Source organism: Mytilus trossulus, chromosome 3, assembly GCF_036588685.1.
Source record: "Mytilus trossulus isolate FHL-02 chromosome 3, PNRI_Mtr1.1.1.hap1, whole genome shotgun sequence".
Taxonomy (NCBI): domain Eukaryota; kingdom Metazoa; phylum Mollusca; class Bivalvia; order Mytilida; family Mytilidae; genus Mytilus; species Mytilus trossulus.
This window is the reverse complement of record NC_086375.1, coordinates 57,505,062-57,523,803: the sequence shown is the minus strand read 5'-3', so window position 1 is coordinate 57,523,803 and position 18,742 is coordinate 57,505,062. Positions and strand designations below refer to the sequence as shown.

Genomic DNA, 18,742 nt, shown 5'->3' with positions numbered 1-18,742 from the left:
TTCTCATTTCTTGCTAGCAGTATTCTTTAATCCACAACCCTAGCCTGCAATTTGAGTTTTGGAGTGAAAAACTTAGAACTATATGTCAGAGACTTAGACTTCTGAACTTACCTGAGAGCTAAGAGTGATGGTGTATTAGATAAGACAGCATTTCTCCACTGAGGATCGGCTTCATGTGATATGACTAGATTACTCTCGTAGTTACTTATGGCAGTATATAGGAAGGATTCATCCTCATATTCATCTGTGTACATGAAACAATCCTGAAATACACAAATGGACTTTTCACTTTGGAAATTATTGTGATGGATATATAAATACAATCAAAATTAGTTTACATGATAACTATTGAATTATTTTGCAGTATTGTCAAAATCAAAGATATGCAGTAATTTCACACTTAATGTCTGAAATAGTTTAATTACAAAATGTGAAACAATCAAAAATAAAACAGCCTGATTTATATTACAATAGTGAAGTAAAAACTAAAATGGCAGACGCATTAGACAACCACTGGATTACAGGTGCATTGTTTTGGACAGGTATAAAAAGAGTGTTGTTGGGTGAATATATTTGTGATCTATCAACCATACCTCTAACCTAAAACAGTGGTGTAACATCTTGACCTTTTAGTTTCTTTAATTCGTATATGTTTTACAGTATTTCTTACCTGGTGAAGTTTAAGAGCCATTCTAATTGCAGGGGCAACAACTCTCCTCAGAAGTTCCATATCAGCAAACACCCATTCATCATGTGGTGAAGTGATTCTAAAGTCTCCTTTAAACAAGGCATGCAGGCCAAATAGGAATAAATCAGCACTGAAAAAAAAAAACTGATTGGTCAAAATGTTACCATGAAAAGCATTTTATAGTGTAAATTCAGAAATAATTTCATCCTTCATCATTGCAATTTTGAAAAATTGACAAAAAAGTGAAATTTTTTTATTGTAATTTCAGGAAAATCTGAATGCAGATATATGCATCAGATATCAGCATGAAATATATTCAATTTTTTTCACTGGTATTAAGATTAAAACTTTGCACAAACTTATTAATTATCATACATAATAATCTTCTAATTTAATAATACTTCCATTTTTAGGCTGAAAGGGGGCTTCAAATGTACAACTCTCTCATGTGAGCATGTACTATTTTTGAAGCCATTTACTTTACCTTGTAGAAATGGTATTATGTGCTGCTGTTCCTAGGGCTCTTCTTCCAAGAAGACTCAGACAGTAACACAGGGACACAACAGGTGATGTTTTGACTATTATTTGTTCCTGTAAAGTAAATAATAAGTTATTTACTGTACACTACTTAAGTAGATACACTAGTGATATATAGAGAATATCATATGGCTTTTTCAATATCGCATCCGTATCAACCCGAGACACCAATATAATCCCAAGAGCTCTGCTCGAGAGATTATATTGGTTGAGGGTTGATACAGTGTGTGACATTGAAAAAGCCATATCATATACACTTTATAATATACATATACCTCAAGTAGATGTTTTTTATGTGACATGATGTCATACAGATAAGGAGTTTTGAAATGATGTCATACATATTATAGGTTTGACATTACGTCATACAGAACAGTGACTGCAATCAATGACGTGACGTCATACAGATTAAAGGTGTGATAAAGCTTTTGCAACTGTGCTGATATCGATATCATCACAGGTGTCTGATACAGCACGCTTGCCAATGATTGTATTACACATACAATTTATCTGTATTTACTTCTAAGTATATAATAAATTGATTTATACAGACTTAAAAATAAGTATTTTTAATTGACTGCATCTCTTACTCCCATATAAAGAAGAACTTTGTATCTGTATTGATGTTTTGAACAATTCCTTTCATGATTTTAATTCTTATTACAAGTTTGACTTTATTACAGTATATAGCAAAGACAATGCCTCTAGTGTTTAAACAAAGGTTGATTTGTAAATTCTAAATCTCTTTTGAAACTATATAACTAAATTTTAATGAGTATTCAAATTTCTAAGTATCAATTATCATTTAAATTGTCATTTTTGACATTTCATGATAGCATTTATTTTTTATTGAGAAAAGGATTAAAGTGTCTCATATGTCTTAAAGGTAGGCATCTAAAAAGTTTTTAAAGATTCGATACTCAAAATAAAACAAAACAAATGTACTGATACCAATTGTGTAACTAAGTACTTTGATATGCAAACTAACAAATACGATTTTCGCAATTCATTCAATACAACAAAATAAATGTGTCTTACCTTATCTCGTCTTTCATAACAATTTTTGATCCATTTAAGGTAAACAGAACAAAATTTGTTTCTTGATACACCTTTTAGCTTGGAATCATAATCTTCATCAATATAATAGGAGAAAATAGGATCAACATCAACATAGTTATCTTCTGTTGTAGCCTGAAGAGCTTCAAGAATTGTCTCCCCTTCTAACCAGTCCTGAAGTCGTGGTGATCGCACAGTGTAGTATATAATACTCTAGAAAATATTGTTTATTGTTAATTAAGAGCATTATGATATATATTATAATTTGGACTATTCAAAGTCATTTACAGATGGTATCACTCATTATGTGTATAGACAATTCTTCTGAATACATAAACTTACATCATTTGAATTTATTTCTGAGTTGACAATCATTCAAACATTTTTCGAAAAATTCAAATTGATGAATTAAGAATTAGTTTGAAATGCTTTCCATAGAAAAACTTTCCTTATTCCTTTGGTAAATTTTCCAGCATGGTTGTCAACCTTCTTTGTTTCCCATTTTATTTCAATCTTCACTAGAAATAAAAGATGTCGAGAAATAACAATGGTAAAAAAGTGAAATTGACATTTACTCATTTTTAATTGATATGCAATCTGTGATACAAGTACTCAAAACTAACCTTAATGTAAAAAGAAATGAGAATTTTTCTAGTTTCATAACTCTGGACCATGGACGCTGCATTGTTGTCGGATATACTGTATCCATCTAACACATATTTAGTCACAACAACTTCCCATGCTAATCCTCGCTGATTAAAAGCTGCATTCAGTGAGAGAAAATGAGGTAGATGGCCAGGTTCACAACAACAAAATCCTAAAAAAAATATTTTAATCTTGAAAATTTTTGATTTAATAGTAACTATGTCAATCAATCCACAAAAAGACACTAAAAAAAAACTTTTTTAACAATGAATAACAAAATCATTTAATCTCCATTTACTGTTTTATGAGAGAGGAAAGAGAAAAAAAAGTTTTATCAACAAGCAGTTATAATAGAACAAGCCTAAAGAAATGACAAACCTTCATTATCTTCAACTCCTTCTGTAATTGCTTCTACTTCTCGTTGTTGACAGTATGTTCCTGGAAATAAAAATAAAAAAATGATACAAAAAACCTTATTTTGTCATATCTAATTTCCTAAACATCATTTCTCAGTCATCTTTAATATTCATGTAAATAACATTTGTTATATTGTGGTGCAACAATCTTTTAAATCAATCAATGTTGAAACTTATTGTCCTCATAGCAAGGCTGCATTTTAGTTGATGCTGAGAAATTCAATTTTGACAATGAAATTTTGAGATTTTTGGGATTTCAGCATGATAAAGGTAAATGTCAGAGTGACCTGATTTTGGTATTTGACACATCCAGATCCCATGATTTTTCTTCAAGTATCAATCTCATTTCTACAGTACAAAAGTAATGCAACATATAAATATCAGACAACGTTTTACTGTCATAAAGGTAAAAAGTCAATATCAAGGTCAGAATGATATTTCAGTATATTAAGAGAGGGATGGAGGGACATACAGGCAGATTTTTTTTTTATATCTCTCCAAACTTTTTTAATCTGTATTCATAATAAAATTGAGAATGGAAATGGGGAATGTATCCAAGAGACAATAACCGACTATAGAAAAAACAACAGCAGAAGGTCACCAACAGGTCTTCAATGTAACAAGAAATTCCCACACATGGAGGTGTCCTTCAGCTGGCCCCAAAAATAAGAATTCTTTCCATTGGAATTCTCGCTACATTGAAAACCCATTGGTGGCCTTCGGCTGTTGTCTGCTCTATGGTCGGGTTGTTGTCGCTTTGACACATTCACCATTTCCTTTCTCAATTTTATTTAGTTATTGTAAATGACAAATCAACATGAAGAGAGTTTTGTGCTACTAATCAGACTTTTATAGCTCATTTTTCTTGATGGAATGCCTGTATTCATCTTCTGCTGTTCACTCCTAAAAAAAAAATTAGCTTTCACTGTAACATCACTTACATAATTTTTTCTCATGCACACATCAGCCCTAATTAAAAAGGTAAATATATATAGCAGACATTGTAACAGTATGATTACCTCTAAATTCTAATCCTCTGAGTTGGAATGTTACAAGTCCATTTCCCATTTCAATAACATGTACCAGTGCATTGAGGTAGTCTGATGCCATTATAAAACAGTCTCCCTGCTCTGTATTACCCCACCGTCCCATCATTAAATCACCACACAAACTGTGCTGTAGTGATCTTGTTAAATGTTCATAAAATATGGAATTTAAATTATTGTCATCTGCACCTGAAAACAGAAATAACTTTTCAGTAACATGTATATCATAACATAGATACTAATGTATAATATCAAATAAAGAACATACATTTATGGCCAAGTTTATATTTTGATTAATGAAATGTCTAAACCAAACAGAAAATATAATACTTCCAATTCTCCTCATCAATGCTTTAAAAAAAAAAAAACAGATGGTGCAAGTTTGTCCATACTAAGATTATCTTCATGTATGGATATTATCTCCAGTAAAAAAAATTCTCGAGAAGACATGTTGACCTTGCTACACATTCAATGAAAACAAAACAATGTATTTTTTTTCAATATTTAAACTAATGCAATTGCATTAAATTTACCTGGATTTCTTTCCAGTTGTGATGACAGTCTTGTATTTGAATGGTCCACTCTCTTTGTACTGTAAAACAATAAACAAAAGTTTGCATTTGTTTATAACACTCAGGGGCGTAGCGAGAAAGAAACGATGTGCAAGCACAAAAATTTTTGGGACCCTTTTATGCAGGAAAAAGGTTTTTTTTCGGTTTTCGGTCATAGGACAATTGAAAGAGGAGCTACATGTAGATAGGACTTATAAACAATTTATGGATGTAAAACTATTCATAAAAGCTTCTGAATAAAGTAAATCGATTCATGGTTAATTGAAAACATAAACTACACATTTTTCTCATACAGAATTTACTCAAAATTGTCCAAAATCTGCTCTTCGGGTGTAGGCAGAAACGAGCTTCTCTATTTATTTGTCAATATTCACATTGAAATCTCGTTGAATATCCAGTAATGCTAGCGATGATAACCTGTCATTGTTCATTGTTGATCGTACATTAGATTTCAACAGATGTAGTACACTGATAGATCACCACGATAGCACTCGCGAGATGTTATAAACCAGTGTACGTGTTTGCCATCGAGCGACCTCCCAATTGAATTCGTCAAAATTACATACCAGGTCAGTTTCGTATGTCTCAGACAATGTTGAGATTTGTTCGTTTGTTATATTTCCTACAACACGAGGAAGCAGATACGGCACAAAGAAGCGACTTTCTGATAATACCAGACGCGACTCCACTCTCCAGTTCCATTATCATATGGTCTATTAAACTGGTACGCCGTTCTATCTAAAGCTTCGCACCGAAGGCAGTGTAGATAAGTGAACACAACAGGGGTCCAGTTTAATGGTCTATAAACGCAAATTAAAATGAGACTTTCCACTACTGTTTTGGCGTGTTTGCAGGATGAGTGGCTCTGGTAGTCCCTCGAACACATTACCGTGGCATAATTTCAACGATATCGAAGGGTTTAAAGCTAATGCCGATTGGTACATCTCATTCCAAACAGATAAACCGTACTCTGTAAAATGTGCTCCGAAACTAAATGTATTAGACTGAGTATAACAAATTCATATCTTGTAAAAGATACAAGTTACAGTGTCCGATTTTGTCATGCATGATCTCCAATAAAACTTCTATTTTAAACCAAATGCCGTTATTTAATGACATTTCATTAATCAAAATAGTGACAACATACGTTTCCTTTAAAATTTGATTTATAAATTTTTAAATTTTGCAATAATTTTTTTTGCATGCCGAACCGATGTGCACGCAACTGCGTGTTGGCGTATAGGGAGCTACGCGCCTGACACTTTACGTTTAGTAATGATCATTTAAGACGCCAATCACCAATCAAAACATCACACCATCAATGAAAAGAAGGACCTCCCTTAAAGAACACTCTCTATTTTTTATTTTTTTATATAATCTAATTCATCCAAATTTTTTTAATTAAACATATTTTCAATTTGGACAGATCACAGTGGTGGTATATGGAAAACAACACACTGAAAATCAAATGACAGTTACCAAAGTTAACAAGTGTTGATAACTACCTAGATTCTAAGGACATTTCTAAAAGAGTTACTTATTTTCGCGAGTGATTTATTTTCGCGACTTTCATGAGTAGAAAAATAACACGAATATAAATAGTCACGAATATGTACAACTTGATTCTTTCCTTATTAGACTTCAACAAGTAAATCAGAAAATCGTGAAATTTAATAGCCGCGAAGTGTTCAAGACAGGGTGAAACGCGAAATAAAGTATCCGCGAAAATAAGTAGGTTAACAGTATCACTTTTTTTTGAAAAAATAATTTTGTTTCTTAAATACTATTTTCTCATGCAACAATATAGGATTATTTTTGCATTTGTAATAGACTTACTTGTAATCTTTCTCCCAGAATTTCACTGGACGAGCATATGATGTAATAAATATAGCACTACCAAGGAATGGATTCAATGGTGTAGAAAAGAAAGCAGATACACCTGCTTGTAAAAATAACATGGCTGAATCTGATATTGGTTAAGGAAATCAGTAAATCATTATTACTTCCTTCTTTCTTAATATTGGACAAGTTTTTTTTCAATAAATTATTTCAGACACTGTTTCAAATTTTCCAATGTATAACAACATAGTTTTCCATGTAAAAAATTAACACTTATAGAAAAATAATAGAGTTAACATGATGACATAATATTTTGTTTTTAAACCTATAAGTTGAAACATTATTGTAAATAACTAAAAAGATGAAAATCAATTTTATGTGTTTGATGTTATTCTAAAACCATATATTTGGCAAGCTTACGACAATATATATTGTTCCAATATTCAGTTTCTAAAAACAATTAAACAGAAGAAACAAAATTGTACATGTCAGCTTTTAACAGCAGTTACTAAACTAACAAATGCTTATGATAAAATAGTAAAGGATACGTGGAACACTGAATGGTTGAGCAAACGCATGGAAAGCAGATCCCCATGTGATCTGCCATGGAGCTATATACGTCAGAATGAACTTCATCTTTAATAATAAATCACAGAACTGAAAAGAAAAGAAATAAAGCAAAATGGTTGCATGTTACACAGTAGTTTACATTAACTGTAATTCATTTATTAATAGAACATATAACTTACAATTATAAATTAGCTAATATTAACATTTTTAAAAAGCTTAATGTTTTTAATAGCAAACATATTAATGATGTATTATACTTAAAAATGAAAACAGGTGGCAAATTTCTTCTGTTAAATGAATTCACCAGTTGTACTTTAAGGGCATACGATACAGTTACAGGGAAGGTAATGACGTTGCTAACGTAATATGTTATTTTCGCGACGTCAAACTGTGACATATCGGGAAAAGATGCATTTTTCGACTGATTCTTATCATTCAAACTGATTTAATTTGAAAACGAGTTCATGGACCCTTATTTTTCAAAACGGCATATTGTTTCAGTTTGCAGGGAGATTATGTGACCAAAATTTTATAAAACCGTAAATAGAGGATTTTTTTAATTTTGATAAGCATGCAGTAAAAAATTACGTTTTTTCCTCAGTTCATGAACAATTGATATATATGAGTTATTTCTGAATAAAAAAATACATACATTTTTAGGATACTTGTAAAATACAGAAATTGCCGATTATTTAACATAAAACAATTTGCGTTTATCTTTTATAACAAAAAAGTTATGTCTTTCTTTCGAAAAAGAAATTACGGTCACAAATCTTTTTTTTTAGCAAATAAACAAAATTTCGACCTCATTTTACTCAAAAAGTAGCACATGAAGGTATAATTTTTATTACATATTTGATTTAATCAGGTAAAAAATAGCCTAAATGCAAATTTTCATGAACTTGTAAATACAGGATCAAAACTGTATCGTATGCCCTTAAGGCTTGGAAAGATTGAGAGCCTGATATTTTGTAATAGACACCTGTAATATTGTTGAAGACTGCATGTTGCCCTCCCATGATTTTTTGTTATGGGTTGCTGTCTCACCCACAAATCTCCTATATTCAACAGAAATACTTTTCTCACAGTCGAGCGCAAGGAATGTAATAGCAGTTTAATCAACAAGTTTTTCACCATTCACTCTTCTTTTAAATACGGGAGTGGCTAGTTTATAAGAATGTGTATGCTTTTCAGTATTGTTTAATTAGCCCGTTCATTTCATCAACAAAACATGAAAGGCAAGGACTTATCAGACAAACAAACAAAAACAGCTATCTTCTTTTTTTGTGTATATACTTACTTTAACAAATACAATAGATATAAAAAAATAATCTATGAGGAATGTCTCTGAGGCATCTCTGTAATCATACTTGAAGAAGAACACAGTAAATGTCATGATTAGATACTGCTTTGATGTCTGGGAGAAGGCAAATCTCAACAACTTTAGAGAACACATTATTATTAAAAATGGTCCAACACTGAAAAATAAATAGAAATATGATCAGTATTGTAGTAAATTGGAACTTTTTTCAACATCATAAACACCCCTGCAGAATGATGGAAGGACAGAAACACTTCCTTATTCATTCATAAGTTGAAAATAAAACCAGGTGCTCCGCATGGCGCAGCTGTATACGACCGCAGAGGTCGAACCCTGAACAGTTGGGGCAAGTATGGACACAACATTCAAGCTTGATACAGCTCTGAATTTGGATTGTGATCAAATTCTTGACATAATATGAGTTTCTGACACAAAACAAATGTCAAGATCTTACAAATCTATTATACAATATTGAGCAATTAAAGATTTCTTCTTTTTAAAAATTTTGAATTTTAGAAACTCAGGAAAAAAATTGAAAACTACTACCACCCCCCTTTTTTTGTAATAAGTAAAAACCTGACATTTTTTATACATTATTTACAAGTAGTGCAAGGGAGGTAAACCCAAACATACCAAACATTGTTTGTTTTCTGTTTTTTCATTACCTCCCTTACACTGCTTTTTAAATTGTCTTAAATGTCCATTGATGAGAAAAACCTTGTTTCCCCCCTTTTTTGCCTCTAATTCCAAAACATTTTGAGCAATAACCCCCCAAAGTCATTACTAACCATCCCTTCATGGTATGGAAACCATAACCCCCAAAATCAATCCCAACCTTCCTTTATTGGTATTAAACCTTCTTGTAAAAATTTATAGAGATCCATTCAATAAATCTAAAGTTATTGCTCGGAAACTTAATGCATCTTTGGACGCCGCCGACGAAGACGTGATACCATTTTATGAGGCAAAAATTTGTTTGCGGTCGTATAAAAATAAGAATGACATATTGATTCTTGGTAATAACTACAGAATACCTTTCCTTTTTTTCAGAATGTTATGTAAGCATTATATTCTTTTTGGGCTTAAAATAGTTTACATGGCAGCTCTAGCTTATGTACAAAATGTACAGTGTTGTATTTATCATCCTGCTCTTCCTTTTATACATAAAATAAATGAATCAATCGGTTTGTTAAGAATAAAACACAATCTCAACTTCTAAGCTACAGTCAGCTTTGTAACATGATCTTAGTGTGACATACATGTCCCCTTACTTCAGGTTAGAAATTTATACAAGTCATATGCTTTGTTTATTTAACTTAAAGATCTACCACTTCACAATATTGCGGTACTGTAACTATGATATTTCATATAATATGTGTAAATTGTAAGTAAAATAAACAATTCTTAAGGTGGTACCCAACACTTTCACTAAAATTAATTTGGCTCGTTTAATTTTGATAAATTTTTGAAAAAGTATTTACTTTGACCCTTTAACAAAAATATAAAAATTTCAAAAATTTAGAACCAACAGTTTTGTCAGAAAAATTACACTGGTTATATAGCAGTTTGACACACACCAATTTCTATCTTTGAGAAGCTTGTTATTCCCTTTACAACACAACATAATTAAAATGTTTAGCTGACTTTACAGAGTTATCTCCCTGTAGTGTTAGGTACCACCTTAAGCATAATTTACATCCTTCTAAAGTCTAAATGGTAATAACCTATAAATTTGATAGGTAAAGCACAGCACATAAGTAAAATATTCTCAACTTACTATTTTCCAAATTTACACATAATGGTTGGTGTTGAACTTGTCAAGGCACAAAGAAAGACAACTGGGTACATCACATTTCTCTCAAAAAATCTCATCCAAACATACATCTTCTCAAACCACATAATCATTGGTAATGCTGAAACAAAACAAAATATATATATGTGATGCAATTTAACAACAATCATATGACTTACTTCATATCACATCTTTCACCTCTATACAATTGACAGGGGAAGTGTATTAAATCGCAGGCAGGGTAAAACTTAAGTCTTGAAAATTGGTAGTAACTACTTCTCAAATTAGTTTCTTTATTTATATACTATCAATTTATAATAGTCTTTTTAATAGCTTGTTTTTATGAAACAAAGAAGGGAAATAGTAAAAAAAAATGCCTACAATTTTTCTTATTTGTAAAAGGAAAACTTTGAGAGGAGAGTGAAATTGTCAAACCTTATTCAAATTTACAATTTCAATTTCAGTAAAATTATAACCAAATGAGGATGTATATAAGAGAAATACATACCAGTTACTTCAAAGAAATTTCTCTCCCTACTATTCAGTACTGGATGAGAACAACATAGCCATGGCATTTCTTTACGTAGTTGTGGAATAATGTAATGGATAAGAAAGCCAAGGCCACCAGCCATGTAGTAAATAATATCACTGACAACAGGCTGAAATACAAAACAAATATAAATAATATCACTGACAACAGGCTGAAATACAAAACAAATAATATATTACAACTGAATTACGAGTTTGTCCTTTGTGCTTGTATGTTGTGTGATTCATGACTTTATCATTGAATAAATAAATTTGGTGTATTTACTGTCTTCTGATTGGTTAAAATTATTAGTTTTATTTTCAATGTTGTCAATTTTTATGGCGACACGCCCACTCTGATGTTGTGTATTCATACGCCAACATGTGTGTACGTTGTTATTGTTAATATAAATAATATAAAAAGTTCTTTGAGCTTTATTATTGATGAAAATTTATTTATAATGAATGGCAATAATTTATTTTGATTTTATTGAACCATAAAACTAATTTTTGACTCTTCACATTTTACATAATCCGCTTCGCGGATTATTCAATGTGAAGAGTCAAAAATTAGTTTTATGGTTCAATAAAATCAAAATAGATAATAGCCATTCATTAATTATTTTAAATTATATTGTAGAAAGTGTCTAAACTGAAGTTTTTCAAATTGTATGAAAATTATTATTTACAACCTTACTAACAATCCCATAATATCTGAATATACTTTAAAATATAGATGGAGTGTAACAAAACAATAAGAAACAAGTGAAACTGCGAGCTACTGCTCACTGATGATACCCCCGCCGCAAGTGGATAATATTAATAGTGTAAAAATATGCAAGTGTTCGGTAAACAGGAAGTTGTTGAGTGATGAATCTGAAAACGCATCACACAGTATAGCTGACTTATATAAATCCTGAAACCAAATTTCAGAAATCCTTGTATTGTAGTTCCTGAGAAAAATGTCACAAAAATTTTCAACTTGGCTTTCATGTGTAAAATCATACAAGTGTTCAGGAAGTTGTCAAGTGATGAATCTGAAAACGCATCACACGGTATAGCTGACTTATATAAATCCTGAAACCAAATTTCAGAAATCCTTGTATTGTAGTTCCTGAGAAAAATGTGACGAATTTCAACTTGGCTTTCTGTGTAAAATCAAACAAGTGTTCGGTAAACAGGAAGTTGTCAAGTGATCAATCTGAAAACGCATCACACAGTATAGCTGACTTAGATAAACCCATAAACCAAATTTCAGAAATCCTTGTATTGTAGTTTCTGAGAAAAATGCGACGAAAATAATCATGGGACAGACGGACTGACTGACGGACTGACGGAAGGACAGACAGAGGTAAAACAGTATACCCCCTTTTTTTAAAGCGGGGGTATAATAAAATGTTATAATTAAACAAGTAGAACTGATAAGCTACATATTGTTCACTCACCTGAAGACTGCTAAAGGCTGTACTCAAATGAACAGCAAATACTATGACTAGAATGATCAAACTAATTAACAAATCTGACTGTAGCCTCTCACTCTGAAAAAAAATATACAATTGTATTTTTAAAGTATTGAGGATGCATTTCAAAGATGAATGAATGTCATATTTGTTTTTCGTAAAATGTTTTGTTATAAATTAGGCTATTAGTTTCTCTATTGAAATGTTTCCTTTTATTCTTGTCAGGGCTTTTTATATCCAACTGTACATCATGGGTTTTTCCCATTGTTGAAGGCTGTACAGTTGCTCATAACTGCAAACATACACTTCATTTGAACTATTGTGGATAGTTTTTTCACTGGCAATCAAACGGCATCTCCTTATTTCTAAAAAGCAATTTCTATATTGGCCATGTCATAGAGTATAGGCCTTCAACTCTGCCAGCATTAGAGCAAATTAAAAGAACCAGTTTATAATATTATAGAACTACAATATTTTGTAATAAATCATTTATACTGGACTAACTATCTCTCTACTGCTGAAAGTTCTGTACATTATACTCACAACACACTGTTTTAGTTTCTCTGGTAAAGGATCTTCAAGATCTTTCTCGTCAACTTCATCCTCTTTCTGACTACTACATATCAAATCTTTTACAAGCATCCTGTTGATCAAAATAAATACTAGTACATATATAATCTTTATTGCACAGCTTAACTACTAAATGATATTCATACTTCAACAGAAAAACAGATTCCTCAGGTCTCATGTGTCTCATATCACTTAAATCAGATGTTATTTTGCTAACTGTAAAACATTTAATTTTGAATATTAAAAAAACTATTACTGTGTTTATTAAGCTTTAATAAATGAGGTGAATTCAAGACTAACCACAAGACTCTTTTGAGTCTGGAACCTCGTCTAAGATGGTAGCAGAGTTGGGGTAATTGTAATTGTAATCGTTAATCAGTTGTAATTGATTACAATTTTCAAAGTAATAAGTGTAATCATTAATCAGCTTCAAATCTGATTACATGTAATTTAATTTAATCAATTACTTTTCAAAATAGCCTGTAATCCTGATTACATTTTGATTACATTCTGATTACAATGAAAACAAGAGGCTGTCACAACGACAGCAAACTGGATTTATTAGCATTTATTTGTGTCCTGGCAATATCACAAGAACCATTACTGCTGATTGGTGAAAGTGAAAATCGTCAATATCAAATTTGACTTCTATTTTGTCATCAGTATCAACATATTAAAATTTGAAAAGCTTAGATTGAATGGTTCGTGAGTAAATGCAACAACGTGAATGGAAACACCATTTTACGATCTTTCAAGAACCATAACTCCTGAACGGTAAAAGTCAAAATCATCATTATTGAACTTGACCTCTATTTTGTCATCAGTAACAACATATTAAAATTTAAAAAGCTTTGGTTGAATGGTTCATGAGAAAATGCACGGACACGACTGGAAACACCATTTTTCAATCTTTCACAAACCATAACTCCTGAACGGTAAAAGTCAAAATCGTCATTATTAATCTTGACCTCCATTTTGTCACCAGTAACAACATGTTAAAATTTGGGAAGCTTTGGTAGAACAGTTCATGCGTAAATGCACGGACACGACTGGAAACACCATTTTTCAATCTTTCAAGAACCATAACTCCTGAACGGTAAAAGTCAAAATCGCCATTATTGAACTTGACCTTCATTTAGTTGTCAGTAACAACATATTAAAATTTTAAAAGCTTTGGTTGAACGGTTCATGAGTTAATGCACGGACAACATTTGATTGCCGCCCGCCCACCCGCTGAGCATCCCCAAATCAATAACCGACATTTTTGTCACAAAAATCCGGTTGAAAATCTAAAACTGTGTTTATGTCAATAAATGATTTTTTTCATTTTTCATATTTAATAAATATTTTACATGTTAAATTATTTTTGTTTACTTAAAGCATGATAATTGATTTGCATACTTCAGCAAAAAAATAAAATGTTACAGTATTGAAAATTCATCATTAGCCAAAGCAGAGACATATACTACAAATATATGTCTCTGGCCTTTGAAAAAGGATATTGTACATATATTCACAATTTACAGATGTACACATATACATTTGATAATAACTGTTACATTCAAGTAATACTTTTCATTATAAACCCTGAATTATATTCTTTTGTTAAAATTGTGATTTTTGTCAACTTTGAATTGACAGGCGTATGACATTTGCGCCGATTTTGAAAATTTTCATTCTTTCATTTGCGCCGATTTCATTTTTTCATTTGTGCCGATTTTTTATTTGCTCCTAATTAGATTTACAGGTAAATTAATACTTGTACATGTACTATACCAGTGGTAAAATTTGGTTCTTAATGTTTTTCATTTATGTTTAAGATAATTTTGATTCATATTTTTCTGCAACTTCATTGTAACATGATAGACATATTGCACACTGAAACTAGCCGAGGAGACAATTCTTTAATCATCAAGGGCCATACATATCGGAAGATAAGTGTCCTGAAATATAACAACATATCTTACTAATGTACTATAAAACTGTGTAAAGCCAGAGTCACCACGGATTTTATTGTCAAAACACAGATCGAGCATAAATATGTGGCAGATGTCCAAAAGACAGAGGCTAAAGAACTACCGTTACGTTCAGGGAAAATGTCTGGAGATGTATCTTGTAGGCCTTCTTCCACCTCCCCACTGTAAGCAGGGGACAACAGTTATATACATGTTATGATTGACAATTCATAAATTTGTACAAGTGGCTAATGGAAGAGGTCTATAATGTTAAATGAAAAATAACATGACTTGGATGGAGAGTTCTCTCATTGGCACTCATATCACATCTTCTTAAATCTATTCACCTGTAATTTACCTGTAAAAAAAATCGGCGCAAATGAAAGAAAATATCGGCGCAAATGAAAGAAAAAATCGGAGCAAATGAAGTGTAGATCAGCGCAAATGAAAAACGCCGGAATTGACAGGTAGGAGACCAATTAAGGTTTGTTTTTATTGCAATTACCAATTGAGCATAGCTGTTGGGCAATACATATGATATAGGATAAAATTTATCTAATTAGCACAAACTAATTAAAAGTTGGAAAAACATATTGTTCAAAATAAACAAATTTTGGTATGGATTTGGACTTGACATGTAAAATGCAATGATTTTAGTACTTATAATTTGTTTACTATATGATGTAACAGTTCTATTAAAAATTTCGCATAGTTTTTAACTGGTAACTTTATTTCATTCATATTTTAACTTCCATAAATTGCACCTTGTAATACATATAAAGTCTTGAAGAGATCAGAAGACAAGTTACAGCAAATAATTCATAAAACTTTATTCATTATTTAAGTCATAACTATTCAGAGATCAATGGCGATAAATTGTGATAGGTCAAAACCAATGACACAATGTGCATGTACATGTATATATATATTGAACTTTTGTGGTTTTTGAAAAATTGATGAAAATTGAAGTTACCATTTTATAATAATTTAAAAAAAAACTTTTTCAAAAATGCTATACTTTTTATAATTGTAATTTGGATGAAGAGTTGTCTCATTGGCACTCACACCACATCTTCCTATATACTAGCTATATTAAACATTTATTCATCGACATCAAAAATGTTATTTTATTTATTCATTGTAATCAGATGTAATCATGATTACTTTGCCAATGTAATCATTAATTTAATCAGATACTTTCAGAAATGATGTAATTGTTAATTTAATTTAATCGTACAATTGACAAAGTAATAATAATTTAATCAATTACATTGAAAGTAATCGGACCCATCTCTGGATGGTAGGGAGAAATAAATGACTGAAGACTTACAACAAGACTCTTGAATCACTGGAAACTATTCTGAGATGGTATGAGTGAATTAACTGACTAAGGACTTACCACAAGACACTTGGATCACTGGCACCTCTACTGAGATGGTACGAGACAGCAACAATCATTGCACATAAAATAGAAAATACTGCATTCTGGGCACATTCTGCTTCACATTGACCATGACATGTTCCCACCTAAAACAAGGAAGTAAAATACAATAAGACTCAAATTTCAAATGTACCACTATCTAGACGAATTAGTTTACAGTACTAAAAAGACTTTTTCAATAAGTATTGTCAACATGTGAATATACATGTATATAGAATTATCAAAGATAAAAAAATTGAAGAGAAGATTATAAAATTCTAAATTGTTTGATACAGTCTTATATAATAATATCCATGTAAAATGTACCTGTGCAGCTAAATAACAGAAAGGATAGAGAAAAGCTGTTGCAATTATACTTCTACAAAACACATATATTGATGATCCTAGGCTGACTGTGGCTGAAAAATACATGTACATGTATCAAATAAAATAAATAATGCAGGACTTTAATCAATATTTTACTTTCACATTCATTTATATACTATGGACTTTTTCTTGTTGCTTATCTGATGACTTAACTGATATTATGTATTTCATGAAAATATTTGAATTTAAAAAGATCAATTTAGACTGACTCATTTTTTTCTGAAAAAAAATTGCTTTGCATTCTTGATCTGTTCAAATATATTAAATGAATATTTGTTCTTTTGATGATATCAGATATATTCTACCGTAGTAAAAACTAAGGATTACTTACCATTACCTCCAAACAGATGCATATCAAGCTGCTCAAATAGATACATAAGAAATGTATTGACTTGAGGCAGAAGTCCTACTGTAAAAATCACAGGGAAAAACAAAACTAATACTGAAATAAAAAATAAAATACTATACAGTTAGCTATATTATTCTTCATATTGGGGCTTGTGGTCTTTTAACACAGGTGTTTTTTTTACAATACAGGTTAAAACATTGGACTTGAAGGAACCATTTTGCACGAGTTCTAATAAATAAGTTGAACCTTTATTGGTCATATGTGCATCTCCATCATTGTATGCCAGCTGATAAAAAATAAGTGATGTGTTTTTGTATCTTCTTTTATATTTTTTTCATCACATGAAAATATCTTGTTATGATAAGTCCATTTTCATCCAAATTCTTTTTTCTTCTGCATTTTACATTCTTTTATTTGTTATCTGATGACAACAGTTTTAATTCAGCGCAATATCATTGAGATTAAAATTTAAAAGTAATTGATCAATTGGCTCTGGTATAGGAGACCTGATTTTGAAGTTTGTGAATACATTGTTTGAATTATTGATGAGGATAAAATCTTCTTTCTAGTACTTAAACAGCAATGAAAAGACACATTTGTAAGTGTGTGATTCAACTTTACCTTTAAGTAGATCTCTGGTAAACCTCAGAGATGATACCATTCCAAATGGCATACCATAAACATCTACAGGGTTAGGTGAGGCAAAGCTAAGTGCATAGTCCAGCAGCAACATAAGGCCACAACATACACAGAAATAAAATGGACGGCTGAATACAACTAATCTGTTATACCCCTAGAAAAAAAACATATTACAGTGTATATGAATACATAAGCAAAAATATTAACATTGTACATAAAAGCACTAATAGCAATATATTATAAGATATCAGCCTAAGAAAAGGAATTTGAAAATATGTAAAATCATTAGAGAATTTCTGATAGCACTGTTATAGTTTACTCTGAAATGAGCATGCTTTCAGCATTCTTATTATGACATGGTGAAGATTAAAAATTGGTGGGTTGACAGCTATTGAGTTCCTCAAATATCTGAAAAAGTGAACCTGTGAAAAGTCCATAGAATGCAATTCTTCAGAACATCAGCAAGAAGTCAGAGATAGAAACATCTAATCCAAAATTTGAGAAAAAGAAAACAACTTAAGATTAAAGTGGGTCTTCAAACAGAGACTAATAATGATGAAAAACAAACTCACACCATAAATTCACAAATTTTGTGATAATATAAAATAAATATTTTCTAGAAACATACATCTGACATCATCACTTGAAACTTTCTCTTATTATTAACATTTTTACGAAACCTCAGAATAATGATTCTGTTAAATAATAACACAACTTACATGTGTAGGAGAAGCAGCATCTGGTTGTACACTCTGTAAATGTATATAATACAAGTAAATAATATTAATGTACAATGATCAATCTATGTCTGCTAACCTGCTGTTAAAAACAATCAAATTCTTGATTAAAAATATTTTCTGTTTTCATACTGTAACTTCAAATTAATTGCTCTTCATTATTTCTAATTTTGCCCATTGGAATTTAACTAAATATGTTTACAATTCTTTTTTTA

At 30.9% G+C, this 18,742-nt stretch overlaps 1 protein-coding gene across 2 annotated transcripts in view; it reads right to left on the bottom strand.

The window, feature by feature from the left end:
• LOC134711957 (pecanex-like protein 1) overlaps window positions 1–18,742 on the bottom strand; it is a 41,749-nt gene that overhangs the window by 7,269 nt on the left and 15,738 nt on the right. For both annotated transcript variants that reach the window (XM_063572999.1, XM_063573001.1), the window contains exons 14-33: window positions 18,510–18,542; window positions 17,773–17,944; window positions 17,134–17,244; window positions 16,743–16,834; window positions 16,395–16,522; window positions 13,014–13,113; window positions 12,456–12,548; window positions 10,991–11,141; window positions 10,468–10,603; window positions 8,670–8,847; window positions 7,348–7,456; window positions 6,797–6,926; window positions 4,922–4,980; window positions 4,362–4,577; window positions 3,305–3,364; window positions 2,905–3,098; window positions 2,264–2,494; window positions 1,173–1,279; window positions 671–818; window positions 112–263 (exon numbers count right to left, since the gene is read on the bottom strand). In XM_063572999.1, the coding sequence (XP_063429069.1) occupies window positions 112–263; window positions 671–818; window positions 1,173–1,279; window positions 2,264–2,494; window positions 2,905–3,098; window positions 3,305–3,364; window positions 4,362–4,577; window positions 4,922–4,980; window positions 6,797–6,926; window positions 7,348–7,456; window positions 8,670–8,847; window positions 10,468–10,603; window positions 10,991–11,141; window positions 12,456–12,548; window positions 13,014–13,113; window positions 16,395–16,522; window positions 16,743–16,834; window positions 17,134–17,244; window positions 17,773–17,944; window positions 18,510–18,542 (2,600 nt within the window). The remainder of the gene's footprint in view (window positions 1–111; window positions 264–670; window positions 819–1,172; window positions 1,280–2,263; window positions 2,495–2,904; window positions 3,099–3,304; window positions 3,365–4,361; window positions 4,578–4,921; window positions 4,981–6,796; window positions 6,927–7,347; window positions 7,457–8,669; window positions 8,848–10,467; window positions 10,604–10,990; window positions 11,142–12,455; window positions 12,549–13,013; window positions 13,114–16,394; window positions 16,523–16,742; window positions 16,835–17,133; window positions 17,245–17,772; window positions 17,945–18,509; window positions 18,543–18,742) is intronic.